The sequence below is a fragment of the Anas acuta genome, chromosome 6, assembly GCF_963932015.1.
Source record: "Anas acuta chromosome 6, bAnaAcu1.1, whole genome shotgun sequence".
NCBI classification, from domain to species: domain Eukaryota; kingdom Metazoa; phylum Chordata; class Aves; order Anseriformes; family Anatidae; genus Anas; species Anas acuta.
In genome coordinates this window covers 29,977,767-29,997,609 of record NC_088984.1, presented here as the reverse complement: position 1 = coordinate 29,997,609, position 19,843 = coordinate 29,977,767, and the positions used below count along the sequence as shown (strand labels likewise).

General features: G+C 40.2%; 1 protein-coding gene across 8 annotated transcripts in view; it reads right to left on the bottom strand.

The window, feature by feature from the left end:
* The window catches only part of AGAP1 (ArfGAP with GTPase domain, ankyrin repeat and PH domain 1), a 347,733-nt gene that overhangs the window by 65,581 nt on the left and 262,309 nt on the right, over positions 1–19,843 (bottom strand). Inside the window, exon 15 of one of the 8 annotated variants that reach the window (XM_068686208.1) lies at positions 169–1,442. The exons of the other annotated variants lie outside the window; for them this stretch is intronic. Coding sequence (XP_068542309.1) covers positions 1,297–1,442 — 146 coding nt within the window. The 3' untranslated portion in view covers positions 169–1,296. Of the gene's footprint in view, positions 1–168; positions 1,443–19,843 lie in introns of those variants that run through there. 8 annotated transcript variants of the gene reach the window in all.

Sequence of the window (19,843 nt, the reverse complement as noted above, 5' to 3'; positions counted from 1 at the left end):
AAGGTCTCTGTGCACTGATTAATGTGCTTCAGAGCAACTTCTGTCAAGGCACCTTGTAAGAAACTTAAGAAAGCTGAGGCAAGATGCAGGCAGTAAGAAACATCAATATTTACATAATTGTCACAGTTCTCATTTTCTTGATTTTTTTTTTTGTTAGATACAGATTATAAGAGGTTAGATTTTTCCAAAGAAAAATGTATTTTGTTCAGCATTTCATGAGATGATAAGGGAGACTTCCCACCACACTCATTGCTATCAAAGGAGGCATCTAAGTTGTCCATAGAAGTCTTTTAAGATAAAGACAGATCAGGCATTAGAGTAATTTTGTGACTTCCACCTTCTACATATTCTGAAATGTAAAGCAAATATAAAATGGAAAAGAAATCACAATTTCCATTCCTACCGTTGACACATTTTTTCATCACATTTAATCCATGTTATCTGCACTATTATGAAATGTAAACTCACACTATGCAAATAAAAACCTGAGTAAAAGTCATGGCTGCAATAAGATGTCACAGACAGCCTACTCTTCTAAAAAAGCAATTGTTGGCTTTATCAGTTCCTAAGGATCATTAGATACAGCCTATGCATATAGCTGATGTAAAACAGAGGCAAGAGCATCTACAACTTGCTCAACACCACCAGCAAGTCCAAGTAGTGCAAAGGAACACCTTGGAAAAGTCTATCCACGAAGCAACTTAGAAATGGGCTTATTTGAAGAGTTTCAGTCCTTTGTGAAACCCACCCCATCATCCAGTTTGCCCTCCAGCACGGTGAGTGGTGACGGGCACATCTGAAGGGCAGAGGAGGAGCAGGCACACACTGAACTCGTGTTTGCTCTTGGGGAATGACATCCATATGTGACCAGATGCAGCAATGCTTTCCTCTGGAGCTATATGGACGTGCACTCTTTAATTTTCCTCCCTTGTAAAAATAAGCAGTAGACATTTTCTCACTATTACGTGTTCAATTGTAAAGCACGTTACTTTGTTTTTGGTGCAACTTTCCACGTTAGAATAGGGATTCCTCATGAGATATATTCAAGTTGGAGAGATTTATTGTGTCAAGGTTTTTCCTACAAACTACCAAGCCATCTGTAATGACTATTTCTCTATAAACCTGAATGCTCGTGCTAAAACAGGAAGGTCACCACCTCCCCCCTTTTGACCGAGCTTCTGCACTGACACAGTTGGAAGATGGCTTTCAGTTCGCCCCCCCTTCACCTGGCCTCTTAGAAAACAGCCCCCCAGCTCTGGGTCCTACACCGTGAGGACAACCGGGGGTACTGAGGGTTCATTGGGATAATCCACGTAGCATTTCACATCTGGTACCACAACCACAACTCGTAGCTAAAAGCGGGTAATGGGACCAAGAACCTTTTGTTTGCAGACCGGCCGACTTGCAGAAGCCATTGTTTGACCAGTGGTTGCCACAATGACCTGCAACAGAGCACAAAGGTCTTTGTGGGCAGGTAGTCTTAACCCAGGACTCTTCCTAGGGTGAAGGAAATTATTCAGACCTGTCCATTTTAAACTTACTAATGGGAATAGAAAACTTTTTTCCTATGGAAGATTCATCTTTGTGTGTCTTCTCCATACATTGCATCTGGATTTCAAGGGTTTCAAGTGCAGGAAGCTATCTATACATGTACTAGATTGGAGCTTCAGGTTTACTGAAAGTTGTTCATTTTAAGTTAACCAGTGAAAAATGCAAGAAATAATAAATTGAAGACACCCTTGATGTGGTATTACCCAGCCATTGCCCAGATACTATTTTGAACATAGCCAGCAAGATCAAGGTTAACTTCTGACCCTACGCAGCTGCTCTTATGTGAAAGTTAGAATTTCTGTAATTTGACTTTTTGTCAAAAAGCTGCAGTTGCAGAAATTCCCTGGGGAGATGCTGTGGTTGGAGTTAAAAAGTTAGGAAAAGAAGGATGCAATTGTGTATTTGCATATTTTAAATACTGCACATTTTGTCAGGGCATACACAAACACATGACTGTGCGATAAAGCAAAACCAGAAGGCTCAAATTAAGAGACTCACATCTAAGTCCCACTGCCTTTCATCCCTCAGCAAAGCACTGAGTAACAACTGCATTTTGCCTGAAAAGATAAATATTAAATCCCGCATTTACATCAGATGCTTGTGTCATATGGTCCTTTACTAGCTGGAGATCTGAGTTGTTAACTACTAAATGGGTAAATGACAATGGCTGTTACTAATCGCTTATTGAATAATGAAACTGACACAACTGATAAAAGATTTCAATCCTGGAAAAAAGTGATTTATAGTATTTCACTCTACTGGCACTGTTATTTGTATGACAAATGGTTGGACAGACACCAGTTAATCTCTGCACACCTCCAACTCTGATGTGGCAGCTTCTGCCGGAGCATCCAAATAATCAAGAACAGCTAACAATACAGCCACGCTGTCGCGAGGGGCTGAATGCTGGTATTTTATCAAGGCTGATCCCCAAATCAATTTACGCAATGGATTTTCTTTTGGTGGGGGAGGGAGCGCATGGCAAGAAAGAGCATCATAAAAACGCTAAGCCGCAGCTTGCAGCTAGGCAGATAGGCCACGCTCCTGTAACACAGAAATGAAATCATCAATACAACTAAGGCATTAATGATTTCAGAAAGCTCAGTATAGTTTATAGATTTTCTTGATGGCAAAATCCGAACTGCAGCATCATACAGAGCTGTCAAGACTGTTTGTTATGTTGTGGTGGAATACCGCATCGCCTGCTGTGTACCGCAAATCCCATTTCCCCCTCAGACGGGAGAGGGAGGTGGCTTCTTTTGAGTCAGTATGAGACCGGGTTTCCCTCCCTTCTTGAGAAACAAATGAAGCATTGTATTTATCAGCAGCCCATCAATAGTAGCGTTATCTCGTTGGTTGTGTCGGTAACATCCTACTTCCTGCAGAAGTCAAATGTGTTTCATCAGGCCAGTCTTTCACGAGCAGCAAACCTGAGTGCTGAGCCTCCTGGAGTTTGCCTTCTCTTGCATTATTTTGCAACTTTGCAACCAGAAGTTTCAACTTTTCATTAAAAAAATAAAAACAAACAAAAGATAACCACTTCAATAAGGAGGAACAACTTACGGGAAGAGATGCAGATGGAGAACTGAAATATTGCAAACTGAAAATATTGACAAAGATTTTTATATTCATGCAACACAGTTGGAGTAGTGTGTACTTCGCTACAGCTCACACCTTTTAAATGATTAACCCCAACACAATCCCACTTGATTTAAGAGCAGTTTCACGTACAGTAGCAGTAGTTAAGATGATAACTTACTTCCTCATTTTGCTGCTAAAAAAGTTAAATGTAAAATAACCAGCACATTACAATCTACCTAAACCACAATAAAAAACAGCTTTTGTTTGAGTGCCAGAGGTCAAGCAGTCCCATCATATTTAAAGGTTATACAATACCTTAAGTGCCTATTTAGATTACAGCTTACAAAGACAAGTGGAGTTTTCACTCAGTTCTCTTGTACTTACGCAGGCCTTGATGTAGTACAGCACGTTGCAATTTCACACATATTTATAGGCTGCAGCAACCCTACAGTAATCTATTTGGATCACCTGCACTCTACCCATGAAAGAGAACAGTTTTAACAAACATATGCTGAGGTTTAAGTGAGACAGACACCAATATGGTGAAAGTGAATCAGGGTGGATGCTGCGAAGGGTCTTCAGAGCAAAAAGCAGCAGCTCATCTTCTGTGCAACAGCAGAGGAAGCTGCTGAGAAGGATGCCACAGGAAGGGTGACATGGGAAGAGTGACAGGCTGAGGGAGCAGTCCTTGTAGCAGTGTCTGGGTGGGTACGTACCATGTTCTTCAGGGCTGCAGCAACTGAGATACGGGGTTGTGAAAGTGTGAACTTGTCTTAGCTGAATGACCAAGACGGGTGACAACACCGCAGGTAAGGCACCATGCTCACAACACAATGGACACATGGAGCTGAAGCCCAGAGCATATACTGCAAGACCTAAACATGGCACTTTTCCCCAGTCACAGTGACATGGAAGGTCAATGAGGACCTTACGGTTAGCCTCATGAGGACATTTGTTCTTCAAAGATATTTGTGATAACACAGCATTAAAAACTGCTCAGCTTGTTATCACTTCACAATCTCCTGTAAGAGATTTAGATAACTCTGTTTGATTCTTAGTCCCTCACTGGAAATTATTTTCCAATTATATCACAAATCAGCTTTTCCATGATTTTGCTCAGGATCAGTATGAGGTTAAATAATACACAGATTCTTCAGCATCCCTTTCTTCTTTTCAGATATAAGCATAGTATCAATTTTTTACTATTTTTCTAAACCATCCCCACTGCTATAAAATCCCTTAAAAATTAAATGACAATTGATTAGAAAGCTTCTAAGCCAACTCTGCAATACTCCTGAGCACAACTAATGCATTTGTGCATATGTAATATAAATACACAAATAAATAAGTACTGTAGATGGTGCTTAGCAGCTGCTTAGCTGCCTACTAGAAGTAGAAACTTACAGTAAAATAAAATCAAAATTATTTCTTATTAATAGAAAAATTCTTGCTTTTCCTTTTTAAATTCAGGACTTGGTATTATATTCCTTTGTCAAGTATTTCATTCATACCATGGCTATAATTTGTTGCTGATGAATTTAAATTCCTTTCGCCATCCTTGTAGACTTCACATTCTACAGACCATCAATTTTTTCTAACAGCTTTAATTTTCTTTATCAACAATTATCATTTTCTATCTACTGATTCATATTCACTGCTATCATGTTCACTGTCCTTCCCATTCACACTTTCCTGAATTGTTTCCTTTGCTTCCACTCTTAATCATATTATTTAAGACACAAGCATTTTGTTGAGTGGAGAAACCATACGGTTTTTACACTTAAAAAAAAGTATTTCCTAAACATCTTCAGATTATTCACATAATTATGTTTAACCTTTCCTCCCACATAAATTATCTTACTATTGATTGTGGTTATACAGAACAAGCCATTTAAAGGCCTAAAATTTGTGCATATATATAATGTATACACACAGACACGAATTGAGAACTGCACTGTGTTTATTCAAGGCAGAATAATTAGACTTGTCTTGTACTATACAATCTCAGCTTTTGGCACATGCCTTATTGCCCAGGTGGAGTGGGACTAACAACATTGTTTTGTACTCTGCACCTCCCAGGCATCATAAGGTATTAACACGACCCCCATTGTATTCTCCTAAACCATCAATCAGTCCTCTAAAAGAAAGCAGAGGCTTTCCACCTTCTGCATGGAGTTAACATGCAGGTAGTCATAGTAATTGATAGCACAGAAAAAACATGACACATAATAGTACAAGATTACTGTCAGAATACTGTGCAATCAAATATAATAAAGGTTGATGGACTAGCAGATTCTTCCTTTTATCGTGCATATGTGCATGTATGCACAAGTTAAGGACTGCTTGCTCACCCAGAACCAGGAGGGGAAATAAGGAAACCTACCCCCAGAGACATACAGCTGAGATATAAACAGGGATTGAAATTTTTCTTTGAAAATCTCTCATCCTTTGCACAGTGCTTATTTTAACCTAGTCCATTCTTTCCACCCTCTTGCAAAAGAAGTTGGGCTTCTTACTTGAATTGCCATTAAGGAGGCTCTACAGCATTTGACAGTACCTTTTATTTGCAGATAATAATCTTGATCTCCTCCCCCCATACACAGGTAGCAAATGTTCATTTGGGATTTGTCGATCAAGAACTCAGGCTTCAATGTCCTGCACTGGTTGATATGTTAGGGCAGAACTACAAAGCTCTGAAAAATGGTGTACATGGTAGGGGCTGTATGAGCTAGGAAACAACAACTCCCAGGAGCTGAACAGGGCAGCTGCCCTTGAAAAGACAAAACTCCTCTGTACCTCACAGGGTCTCTGTGACCTCCTTCACTACAGAAGGAGGACTGGAACAAACCCTGTCCCCTTCACTTGTAAAGTAAGTTTCTTGTATATTCAATGTCTTCCTACAAGCAGGACCAAAGCACAGAACAATTTTCACAAGCAAAGCCTCAAAGAGACCAACCTTTTGGCTTCTGTGTTACTCAAAAAGTAATTTGGGATTTTATCCCAGCTGCCGCTTTCTTTTTGGATGCAGTTGGAAATGCTCAGGCTCTGGGGGACAGTTTATGTCAATCTTTTTTTTTTTTTTTTTTTTTTTTTCTCCAGAAGTATTGCAGGTTAAACTTGGGGCCTAACAACCTTGACAACATCCCTTTAAATTTTTTAGACGAGTCATTGAGTAGCATTATGAGTAGCATTGAGTAGCATTATGGGACCTGATGGTACGTAACCAGAACATCAACGCCAGTAAGAGGCTGTGGAAGAAGAAAAAGCCTAGAAGAAATATTTCTGGCAAAAAAAAAAAAAAAAAGAAACTTCTTCCTCTTCATTAGTATAAGGAATTGCAGATGGTGAAATACTTTGATTAACCATGAGGCAGGGTTTACACAAGGGCCGTATTCACTTGAGACAGCATTTGGGGACGCATAGCATGATAAGGTCACACTCATTTTTCTGCTTGGAGAGCCGTACTGACAGCTGAAAAACTGAAAATCATCTTATTAGAAGCGAAGTTGCCTTTACATCCTATTTTCTGTACTTCTTTGCTATCAGGCTTCTTGATGGGGATCACCTGTATGAGGTGAACATTTCCATTGGAGTCCACCTGTGCCTGCCTTTATGGGCTGAAAGCATCCTGCAGCCAGCTGTGATATCAACCTGCTGGTGAAGAAGCTGTGCTGGTATCTTGCAGGCAGAGAAGGAGCAGTCTAATACTGCAAGTGCCTCTGGAAAAAAAAATCTCCCAGCAAAGAATTAAAAGTACATCAGAAAGAGAATAAAGAGTTCATTATTAATAGATTATTTGCAAATATTTTCTGAGTGTCATCAGCTGTTTACCGGGGAATGGCTTTTTAATAGCATTCATAAAATATAGAAAAGAAAAAAACCTGTCAGCTATATTGAAATTTTTATTACTAAAGGCGGTTATTGATATGGTTAAGAAAAAAGCAAAACCCTATTTCCAATCTTCTCTATATCTGTTTTTCCATGCCACAGTACAGTAAGTGATGGCTCACAACGTATTTTGTACTCTTTAGCTAGCAATAAACTAGAACATTGCACTGGAAATCTTTGGTACAGTTTGCAGCAGCAGATCTGAAGACGACCTGCCCTCAGGAATGTCAGCCATGGCTCACAACCACGTATCCACAAAACAGCACAGGTCCCAAACCTCACTGATCTTGGAGTAAAAACACCATCTGCTCTAACAGGCCTTGACTGAGTAAACAATACAGTGACTTTACAGACTTTGCCTGCCCTACTAGTGCAATGCTGGATTTCTTTTTTTTTTTTTTCTTTAAGAGCAGCATGCGAGTTGAAGCCCAAGCTTTCACTTCTGCAATGAAATAACTCTCCAGAATTTAAGTATATCCCATTCCTTCATAGGGCACAAAGTCTGCTACCACATTCTACCTTCTCATTCAGAATCAGGGAATCAAAATGTTATCTATAAGCAGTGGTGACCTAATTATTAATGAGACTTTTGTAGGCTAATGGGTATCTTATACAGACAGCTTATGAAAGACCATAAATAGTAGACAAACCATTAAAAATGCATCTATTTTCACATTCTGCTAATAAGCACTATGGATCCTCACAACAGATATTTTTAAAGGAATCTGGCAAGCATTAATTTACTTTTTAACTTACTATTAATTACATTAAGCACATATTAATCCATGTTATTACAACAAAGTTTGTTCTGATTTAATTAAATATTGAGGCCTCACATGCTGTATGGAAGTTGGGTATGCTGCCTAGCAAGCGTGGATTTTCTGTAAATAATTCCTCAGGAATCCTTGGCAACATTTTAAAGAGCTTGATTTTGGACTACCTACCATGAGTAGATGAGTGCTTAGTTTAAATCTCACTGATATATTTTACTTCTGAATGAAACTTACAAGTTTCATACTTGGCAAGCATCAATTCAGATGATTGCATCTCATACCAAAAACTCAGCACTGGGGAGTTAATGTATGTGTTTTGTCAGAAACAGTAGGAAGTCAGGTTAGCTCAAAGCAAATAAACCAGAAAACAGGAATTTGCTTCACAGTTGAATTTGCTAGCATCTGTAGCTTTATGCTCTATGGACAAAAACGCACACAATTGTTATTTACAGTATTTCAGTGGAATCTCTCATCTGAGACTCCACCTACAGACAGAGTTTGTATTGAAACAGATTTCAATTTTGACAATGCCTTTTTTAAAAAGTATATTCCCCTCAAAATCCCATGGTTACCCAACTATTTTATATATGGTTTTACAGGTGCCTATACACTGAGTTTTGACTGGCACAACGCCTTCGGCCCTGGATGGAGAAGGAAGCTCACGTGGCTGGGTTACACCACACGTGTAATGCTGGAACATCAGCCCCACACCTACAGCACCTCCCCTTCACATGCTAAAGTCAGGAACTCACAGCTGAAATTGGAATAAGAAAATCAGCGTATAAAGTTTTCTTACAGGTGACAGCCGATTCTTCCAGTTGTGTAAAGTCATGTTCGAAACAACTTCTTACATTCCCCTGCAGCTGAGGAAGACACATGGCAAGAGTGCACTAAAGCAATGAGTTACTGGGAATGGAAAATACATTTGATAATTTCTTATTCATTTTTTTTTTCTTTTAGAATTTGAAGCCCACTGTATCCTTTAACCAAACAATATCCAAATAAAGAGTGCCAAGAAAAAAAAAAAGTAACTTAATTAACAGTACTGGCTGAAACAGAACAGAGACTGCAAAAACGTTTTACAATCATTGATGAGCAGAAAGACGTGTATCGGTCACTGGATAAGTACTGTATGATTTCCTTCACTAAATCCACCTTTCTAAGCTCAGACTGCAACATTCATGTGATAAACAGCATGTCTCACCATAAAATCTGAATTGGTTTTTCAAAAAAAGTTATTTATAACTCCCCATTCACAGCCTACTGACTGGCAGCCATCCAACCACAAAGTAATTATGTGTCTGACAATGATGATATTAAGCCCAAAGTAATAGGATAGCTTCCAGTTTTAAGGTTAAGTAAATCATGAACTGTACTTTTATGTATAAATATGTTGCTTAAAGCATTCAGGTTGTCTTTTGGCATGTTCACTTTGGTGTTTTGTTTATCACTACAAGGTATTACCTTGGCTGAAAAGCATCAGCATTTGGGACAATTTAGGATAACTACAAACCAGTTACTGTCATTAACAATTTTAAAATAATAATTTAGAAACTAAAACATCCGTTTTTTCTCCTTGAAATACCACCTTGCATGACAATTGCATACTGCGCACACAACCACTGAAGCCCCAAGAGAAGGAGCTTTGGGAAGAAGAAATAAAAAGGGAGCTCAGAGCGAGCTGCCAATTCCTTGTCAAATGAAGCAGAGTCAGAAATACTCCAGCCTGGCTTTGTAATCCATCACCACGAACTGCAGCACTTCCTCCCCAGATTAAAAAGACAGATTCAAAGCACTGGGGAAGGAGGCAAAAGGGAAGTCAAAGTCAAGTCAATGCCGTATCAGTTAGAAAATACCAATGAAGAAGATGTGTATGCAGCGGTAGAGGCTGACAAGCTTTATGCCAGCAAGCGTCAAACATAGCCTCCCCTGGGATGTACCCTGGAAACACAAGCCTGCCAGAGAGGATCAACAAATGGTTGCCTTCCATTTTATTCTTTTTTTTTTTTTTTTTCTCCTTTAAAACAGTTTCTTCACACATTTCAGCATCCCACTCAATGGGAATCAGCCTCACCAAACCACTAATGTCACTGCATGCACCATGGTGTTAAACAGATCACGAGATGCTTGCAAGACACCTTATGCTGCAGAGGAACACGTTCCATCATGGTCTTCTCCCAGTCCTTAGAAAAATATCCTCTAGAGAAAGTACTTACTTCCCTAGATAAAGTTGGTAGAAGGCACAAACTGAGTCTTAACAATTACATTAAGTCATTAGGGACAAAGATTTGGAGCTTCTTCCACTAAAATGTGCATCATTTAAGGTCCTCCTCCTCTAGGCAAGGCAATTTTTGCACAGACTAATGTGTCTCTGCTGGTTGCTGGCACAGGGGTCAAGCACACAGAAGTCACCAAACACATGGATTTAGAGGGCAGATTTATTTTCCAAAGGAGAAGGGGAAAAAAAGATTCTCATGGCTCTTGTGGGTTGCCTAGTAGTAGCAAAACATTACTACAAAATAACACAAATCTCCCCCAGACTAGAATATGGAGTTTCAGACAACAGCTGAACCCTAAATCAGTGGGAGAAAACTGAATAGCTATATTTAAAAGAGCATAAAGCCACCAAGATTAACTATTTTATTTTTACTATTAATCCTGGTTTGACCCTTAAATGGGAAGTCAAAACTGATATTGAAGAACAGAGGAAACCAAAGTATTTTAAAGCTGCTTTTTAAGGGCAATTTTAGGATTGGCCAGCAAAGGATTAGTTTTACCACTAACAGAAAAAAAAAAAAACAACAAACACTGAACTATAATTCAATTAAAAGGGAAGCAATAAAAGAGGGCGAGGGTCAATAAGGAATGTCACTTGCAAGTTTAAGGAGCAGTGGGTTTTTGCTCCAATCTCACCTGTGGAAGCCATGCTGTAAATTCTGTTGGACCTTAGAATGAAGCAGATTTGTGGTAGTGGAACAATAACCACCACTTAGGATTAAATATTTTGTTATACAGTGCTTTGTGTTTGATACGCATGTCTTTCAGGATTGTCTTCTTATTTTAGGAGGAATCTGAATTAAGAAAGATATGACATTTTTATAGGCAGGAAATTAACGGAAGCCTAATCAGCCTCTAAGACAAGGAAATGTAAACCAAGCACCCAGCTACCGACCCCTTCCCTTGCTTCTTTTAAAGCATGCAGATTTATCCTCATTACGGGATTCGAAACAGCACTCGCTCTGCTTAGTAATGTCATCTTTGTGCCATTTGCAGACAAACCCAATGCTCGCTAGAACAGGCACCAAAAAAGACACGTTCTTGCAGTCTGAAGGTTAAACTGGATTAATTTAGAAAACCTGAAAATTGATACACTATAATTTAACATGTGCTCAACATGTGTGCTCAGCAGCAACTGAAATGAAATATCTTAAACATTATCAAACGTTACATCATTAAATATAAATTAGATGGAAACAGGGGAAAGCTAAAAATTGACTAGGAGTTCAGATACTCTAAATGGCTAATATGTCCATTTTTCACCTGAAGCCCTCTCCAATACAGTTTTGCTATTAAGCAAAACCTAAAGAAAGGTAATCAATTCCAACTAAAAAGCACTTATCCTGGAATGACTGTGCGTAAGGCACTTCAAACCGCTGGCTGGCTGCCAAAGCCCAGACAACAGCTATCAATGTTTCTGACTATCACAGGAGCACAAGGGGCCATGCATAATTGACTAGAAGATGGGCTAAAACTGTGCCCAATCAGTGTGTGATCAAAAACGCGTGGAATATTCAGCGCCACTTGATTACATGGAGGCACGTCCTTTCACTCTCCTCATGAAATCTCTTCAAGGTCCAGAGTACTGTAATAAGATCATTACTGTCAAGCGGTACGAATCGCAGGCAATGAGTCTTGGGATAGGAAGTCATACTTCACAAGCTCCTCTGGTCTTTTTTTTTTTTTTTTTTTTTTTTTGTATTTTACTGCGTGTTGAGGCAGCAAGGCGACGAGGTGACAGATAATGATCACATCACTGTGTGGCAACTAGAAAGGCACTTTTAAGAAAGAGCACAGAGAAATCAGCTTAAGAGAAACTCAAACTTTTTTTTTTTGCTTTTTTTTTCCCTCAAAAATTAAATAGAATTAAACTGTGCAGTATTCTCCTTTCATGAATTGTGATTTAATGTCATTGAATTTAATCATTTGATAGATTTTCATATTACACCAAAGCCTATTACCTCACAGACAAACGGCCAATTTCCTCCATCTCACACTCACAAAAGAATCCTTTATTAAATTTTTTTTTGGGGGGTGGGGGGAGAAGTGTTGGAAAATGTCAATGATGAGGTCTGTTGAAGTTTTCTTTTTACCTACTCCTTTCACTGGAGTTGCACACTACATGCAATGCATAACATCTCTCAGAAGTAGCCTATCTCTATAAAGAGAAAGGTGGAGGGACTGAAAACAGTAGATTAAAGCACAGAGTATAAAACAAACATGCAGCAAGCTAACTGCTAGCATCTCATGCACAGCATGTGTATCTACACTATAGACTTCAGACGGAAAGAAAGTATTTGCTCACAGACTTTGACAGCTAATTTAAGGCAAACATTTGATTAAAACTTGAAAAAACAACATGGGTTTGAAATGACTGACCGGTCAGGAGCTGGAATTAAAAGGAGGTCTACATTACCGTTAAGGGTTGTCTTGCAAATAAATGTGTGACACTAACAGCAAACAGCATAAAAACTGGAATTGCTCCAGTTCTGCTTTTTTCCAAATGGTTAAGGCTGCTGCGACTGCATGACAATCTACAGCAAAGCAAATCCCGCACCACGGCTCCCGCCTGGCATCTCACTTTCAGGAACCCACCCTCCAGTGCCGGTTTGTACCTTTCCAACAAACACCATTTGGAGACTGCACTGGAGGGCAAGACACGATGCCAGGCTCCACACAGCCCAGCACGTCGTGCTGCACCAAGGCACGGCAACGACACACTCCATGACAGCGCAAGAACCGTGGGTGCACAGTGATCATGAGCACACAGAGCTGCCACTGCGAGGCGGGGTCCAGGGCAGGCTGAATACACCCAGCTCTCCCCGACCTACCCCTGAAAACCACCGTGCGTGGGGACTAACATCTGTTACTGCCCAGAAGTGAGAAACGCTTCACGGCCCACCACGGTTCCTCGGGCCTAGCGCGAGGAGGCTGAGTACACCAGGCGCACCTGAGGGCACTCAGTGCTCAGACCAGGTCTCAGCCCTACCAGTGTGCTGAGCAGCACTGTATACTCCTCAGTGCTTATCCATAACTGACCAAATAACCTATGTTTTAGTTCTATTATTTAGTTCTATTTATTATTTAATAGATGACTAACTTCTGGATTTTAGATTCTGTTGTGTGCGTTCCCCTTGATTCCCAGTTCTTCATAGCATAATGCCAAGAGCATGTTTGCCCCACCTAGGGCTAGATCAGACCCACTGACTACATTCCCCCTTGGATTCCAGGTTTGAAATATACATGGCCAACCTCCACAATCAAACCATTGTCATTAATTTCATATTACAAGCTATAAACAAAAAAGCATGCCTGTAATACACCCTGTGCTTTCTAAGGCAAACTTCAATTTAACAAAGAATGCTGTGAGGAAGCAGAGCACACTAAGGGCCACCACAGATCACAGCATGAGGTCCATCTAGTCTGCTGCGCTTTAATCAGCAACTAGTAGGGGATACCTACAGAAAAGAACAGCACATATACAGCAATATGCACCCTGATATACCTTCCATGGCAGTATGCAGTTTGGGGACATCCTGGGGGAGGCTGTAATATTCATTTTAATAGACCTTCAGGTATTTTTCTTTATCATATTTGTCAGATCTAGTACAGATAGTAGTTATGTTTCAGCTGCTTAAGGTCCTCTGAATGAAATTGCTTAGGACTTCCAAACAAGCTGATGAACCCAAATACACAGAAAGCTGAGGACAAGGATTTTTTAATAAACTAAATCTTTCTTCCATACCAAAATAGCCTGTTCAGTTAAATTGAGACACCTTGGCTCAAGACTTCATGTATGTGGTAAGTTGAAGCTAAGTTATATTTAATACAATGACTTGTTTTTTCTCCCCCCATTTACTATACCTTCCTAATAGATAATCATCTTGGTTTATATTTTTTAGGAATTTTAACTTAGGTATATAGATTCATAATGAAATTACACAGTCTTACTCTCTGGAAAAATAGGCAAATACTTTCAGAATAAACACATAACAAAATGGGACTAACTTCTGGAGCAGTATTAATATCTTACAAGTACTTCTGGGCATATTGTAAAACACCATCTTGTGAACATCGGGAACCTTCTTCCTAATCAAGCTCTCCGTCTCAGGCTGACAGAATAGCTCTAAGAGAGACACTCATTACCTGAAGCCAGTAAAACACTAGGGTGTCACTTGGTTCCTTTCACTTATAAAGCTACTTAAAGCTTCTCCTTTTCCAGAGAAACCAAGCCATAACACAGCGCAGCACTTACACTGAGGATACACAGTGTAAGGATACCTCTGTCATCACAACGTAGCACACCTACTGCACTGAGAGTGGGGCCATTTTTCATCGAAATGTAGGAAAAAAATAAGCTTTATCTGTCTCCAGATACCCAGATACACCAGTGCGTACAATCACCACCAGTTCATTCTGGGCCTCGTCCTTTCCAGAATCCTCTTTTCTGCTGACCACCACTGCGCCACTTCTCCTTTCAAGCAGGTAGGCGGAACATGCAGCCTCTTCCGACCCTGAGCTAGCAGCAGTTTTAAAGAGAAGAAGGAATCTTTCAACTTGTTTAGCCTGCAATGAAGTAGGTTAAAACAATAGATGAGCTTCACCTCCCTTGTCTTTCACTCCTCAGCATCAACATAAATGTCTTTCAGCAGCAAACCTTTCATGTCAGATAGGCTGTGACGACTAAGGCTGAAGGTTTCCCAACAAGTGACCTTTATGCCTTGGTTGAAAGCAAGTCTCTGAAGATTCGGTCTAGATTTTATTAATTTCTGCCCTCCTGTTTCTCAGGTGTACAGCAATTGTCCAGTGCTGTATCTCCTACGAGGCAGTGAATGAAGTTACTGATGAACAGTGGAATTACAACTAAAGGATGTTTTGACACTGAATAGGTGGTAACCTCTGAGACAGCTGCCGTATGCTTAAATCAAAACAAGCTTTTGGCATTACAGACAACACATATGATCACATCCTGTTGATTAAATTCCCACATAGACAGAAAAAATGCAGTTAGATATTGTGCTGGTTTTTGCCTCATTTTTTAATACTATGTAAAACCAACATTGCAGTCAAAATGCCCCTTTTGTATCAATCTCACTTCAAATACTGCAGAACAGCGCTCTTTCTGAAAACTATGGAACATTTACTTCATAAACTTCAGGCACTTAAGAGACCAGAAATAGAAACAAATTGCTCTCACCAACCCTGCATCACGAGATGCATATAAATACTGTGTAACAGGACTGAAACCCACTACTCCAGTGCACGACACAGGTCTGCACTTTTTTTTTTTTTGAGAGGAGAAAATCTTGTTAAGATATCACTACGTGCAGTGTAACTGCAAACAAACAGGCATAGAAACAATTAAGGAGCAACTGATCTCCTCTGCTGAGCTGTCCCCAGTCTTGACCCTGGGCTGCTGCTACCAGCACAGGCTGAGCATTCAGGTGAGGTGCCGGGGGGGCTGTGCAGCCTGCATGGACCGACAGCTACATTATTAACAGCTTCTGAATTGACCTAGCTTTAATTAACATTCATATGTCCACATGTAGGGCACTGGAATATTTGGAGAGTAAAGGCGAGAACTCCCCCTTAATGCCAAGTTTTAGTTCATTTTCATGTTTAGCCATCTCAGTGTCTCCAGACAACTATCAAAAACATTTCTTCTTACTGAAATAACACTTCCATGAACACCTCCGTATCTACTCCTATTGCACACTGGGTTGTAATTAATTATATGTAATTTACAGGAACCAGGTAAAGTAACTAGGATGACAAGATTACCAGGAGTAACTTTTGTGGAGTTCCTACATAGCAACAACTATTTACTTGTACAACCTCAGCAGTATACTTAATTACCCTTCAACAAACTGGAAAGAGCTTTTACTTGAAGTTTTGGCGGCAGCATTACTTGAAGCAATGCAATCCATCTAACAGATTTGTTCCAAAGGTTACAAACTCTTTAATAGGTGAGTAGCTTTGCCCTCGTTGCAGCTGCAGGTCAAGATACTACATCTCACATCTTCCTTCCAGAGAACAGGGAGTGACGATGCTGTGACTCTTTGTGCTTGAAAGGTTTCTGAACATGCTGTCCTCTGACAATGTCAGAAGGTTTCTTCCAGACCATAAAAGGCCAGGAAGAAAAATAAAGAGCACGAAGTAAAATATATATTCCTTTGTCATGGTTCTTAATTCAACGGATTATAAATAAATATTAGCATTAACAGTGCCAAGTCCAGCTGTCAAATGAAGGATCTACTCTCCCACAAACACTACAGCTCATTGTTTTCAGCTGTTCCATGCAGGTCTCAGAGGTGTCTCCACTAGATTTCCAGAATTCCCAACTAACGCTTTCGTATACACGGACAGAGATATTTCCATTTAGCTCAGTGTAACCACAGCACACTGAACAGAACTCTGCACCCAAGGGAAGTACGTTAAAAATGTCTGGAGGAGACTATGCACTGACCTGTTTACAGAGCCAAGCATATTTAGATCAGTTCCACAAATAACACCAGCAGGTAAATCACGGGGAAGCTTGAAGGATTAGACTAAAGAAAGCTTAGGGTGAGAAGCTGCAGGTAAAATGCACACTTTTTTTTTTTCATGCATCATATACTACACAGTCAGTTAACTGCTATATTGCTTTCAATTTACACAAAATGTCAATTTTTCAGCTGTTATACAGTTTCCAGACACAAACACTAAGACCTGCATTTCCCTATTTTGCTTTGCCATTCTGGTTTTGGAATGCCTGAAAAAGGACAAGTCATCCTGGGAATACAGTGCTGTCTCCCTTGGCTTTTTGCACATTGTCTTACCCTTCTGAACTCAAGTCCCCCCTCAACTGACACACTAGATGAAAGCAGTGAAGTTTTTTGCTTATTGCTGAAAGTACGAAGGTCCGACTAAGCCCTATTTTTGCAGAAAATAAATAAACGTATTTTCATTTCAAATGCAATTATCTCATTTTCAATGCTCCCTGAGATTCAGGTAACAAAAACAACTTCAGTGCTATAAAACATGGTGGAGAAGAACACAAATTTTTCAAATACATATATTAGTTTACCATAGGAAAACAAAACCCAGAATTTATCAGTAAACTTGGGTTCATCCTAAGTTACCAGCCAGGAAGTGTACACCTAGGGCTAGACTGCAGGGATCAGAGAAGCAGAGGGAAAAACAATCACTTCTACAAGGGGCAGAGAACAAACCATCTTTGTGTAAAGAAAACAGCTCTAAAAAGAAACATAAAAGGACTCTCCTTGTCCTTCACATGTTCTTTAGAAACCAGCGATAAAGAATGTGGAACATGGATTTGCAGAGAAAATACAGGGTTTGGAAAGTTTACCAAGCCACTAATCACATTTATTACTCTACCATCAATTCCTTTTTCTCAGGCTACGTCTGCACAAAGGGGAAATGCCAAGCTATACTTATTTTGCCTACACTGCTGGGAAAGAAGATAAATTAAGAGCACCGTGCCTGCAGCTGATTTGGATCTGCCTGACTCGAGAAACGTGTTCACCCATCTACCTGGACACAGTCAGACTGCCCCTATAACAGATCGAAAAGTTGGCCACATTGGCCAGCTCTAATCATGGAAACACTTGCAAAGCATTGATCACCCAAGACTTGATGATACCATGCCTTGAGCTTTCTATAGCTCTTGAAATTGGCTTTCTGCAGCTCCAACATGGATTGAAAGTGGGCAGGTTGAAGCTGCCATAGCCATGAAGTCTTAAAAGACAGATCCTAACAGGAGTAAGAAAAATAAAACATTGGCAAATATCTTTCTGTGAAGAGTATTTACAGGAAAGCTTTTCATTTTTTCTAGTTGTTTTCAAGCTGAAAAACGTTCCTATTATCACTGGCTGTTCCATATCTGCGGTAGCACAAGGGTACCAAAACAGACCAGGCTCTGAGCAGCTATTCCTCTTTGAAACACAGCACTGTACAATCCTGCTCTGAGCAAGTATAGACAGCATGGTGGGAAAAACACTGTTGGTTTCTGGCACCTTGCCTAATGTAAGCATTCCTGCTGTTACCCTCAAAAACAGAGGATTTTTTTTCAGTGACAAGTCTTGTATAGAGAAATAAAAAACCCTTCTCTCTGGGTTTCATTGCACTTGGGAAAATTTCACAAGAACCCGATTTTCCAAAATAGGAGTTGAGTTTTAATTTTCACCCAACTGCAGCACAGCTGCTTTGGCATTCTTGTTGCTGCAACCTCCTTTCTAGAAAACCAGTAGGAAGAGGAATGAACTTGAAAGAATAAATCCCAGAAAGAGAGGGTTGTGCATCTGCAGATAGCATGGAGAAAGATTCAGCATAATCTTTATGGAAGGGTATAAAAGAGACAAGCATCAGCCCTTGGAGTGGCTGACTAATACCACCCTGGGCACACTAGTGTCCATCATCACGATACCTGAATACTCGGGCAGAGGTCAATGATCAAAGCAGGCATGTTAAAGAAGAAAAAAAGACTGACAAATGTAGCAAAATTGCTACAGTTCGCTGAAGACCAGGTTTGAACCTGACCGAACCTCACTGAAGCTCTGCTACAGACAGAAATGCAGGAACCCAGAAGTTCTGTTTGAAAGCTGACACTTGGAACATGCCTGGGCTCAAAGGAAAGCAACATAAAAACTACAATTACCTAAAATCATTTAACTCTGGCCCACCATAACTGCCTGACAACACCAGGCAGGTAACACCAGCAGAATCCTTCTCCTCCTATTCACAGTGAGCTCAGGATTTCCAGAATGAAGGAAAGAAGGAAGATGTAGCTCTTCCACCATTATCAACACACCTTCGTGTACCCCATGTTCACTAAGTTACCTGCCTTATCTCAGAAACTTGATCAGAGTTGCCAAGGCTAAGCATGCATCTCTCAGAGCATCGGCCTTATACTGTTTAATTTGGATCAATCTGCAAAACTGCAGCAATCCAAACACCTAGGAGGGTTTAAATCTATGCCTACTGCAATTGTGGAGGAAAAAAAAAATCAAAATGGAAATCTGTCAGGTCACTGGGGAGATTTCTAGATAAGCATGGAAGAAAAGAGAAACTCAGCCTTTCCTGAGAAAAGCCTGAATTACCGACCTGAAAACTACTTCACATCACAGGACAGTCATGAAAACTTTACTTTCCCCACCTTGGAGAAAAATGTGTCACAACCTGAAGCATCTGACTACCCTGTCCTAGCAGCAGGCTGGCTTGTGACACAGGTTGTCCCGGGACTGGAAGTATTCCCACTGCTCAGCGTCACTGCAACCTCAGAGAGATCAACGCTACCACTATGGTCAACGACAAAGGCTACCAAACATGACTCTTGGCCTGCACTAACATGAGCACCAGAAAATAAAGATGAACTGTCACTAACAAAGGTTGCAAGCAGCCACATGCCAGAACTTGAAAGAAAAAACAAACAAAAAAAAAACACCCACAAAATGAAACAACAAAAACACCTCTCTGTCCTTTGTTAGTCTTTATAGAAAGTACTTTATGGGTATCTACAACATGTACTTGTTTTTCTGAGACACCCTTCTTCTCAAGGGGCAGGGAGCTCAAGCGGGTGTCACTGCTTCTCTTTCGCTGTTGGCAGATGAGGCTGGTTGTCCTAACCATCTCCTCCAACCTTGCTACAAATTCAAAGGCCAGGAAGATTAGTCACCTGTTGAAGGTGCCCAGAGTTCCTCTCAATGATCTTGTGGCCATCAGTAGCTTTTCACTGGGTTGTGTTCTGAGATATTTTAAAGATAAAAGAATTTAAT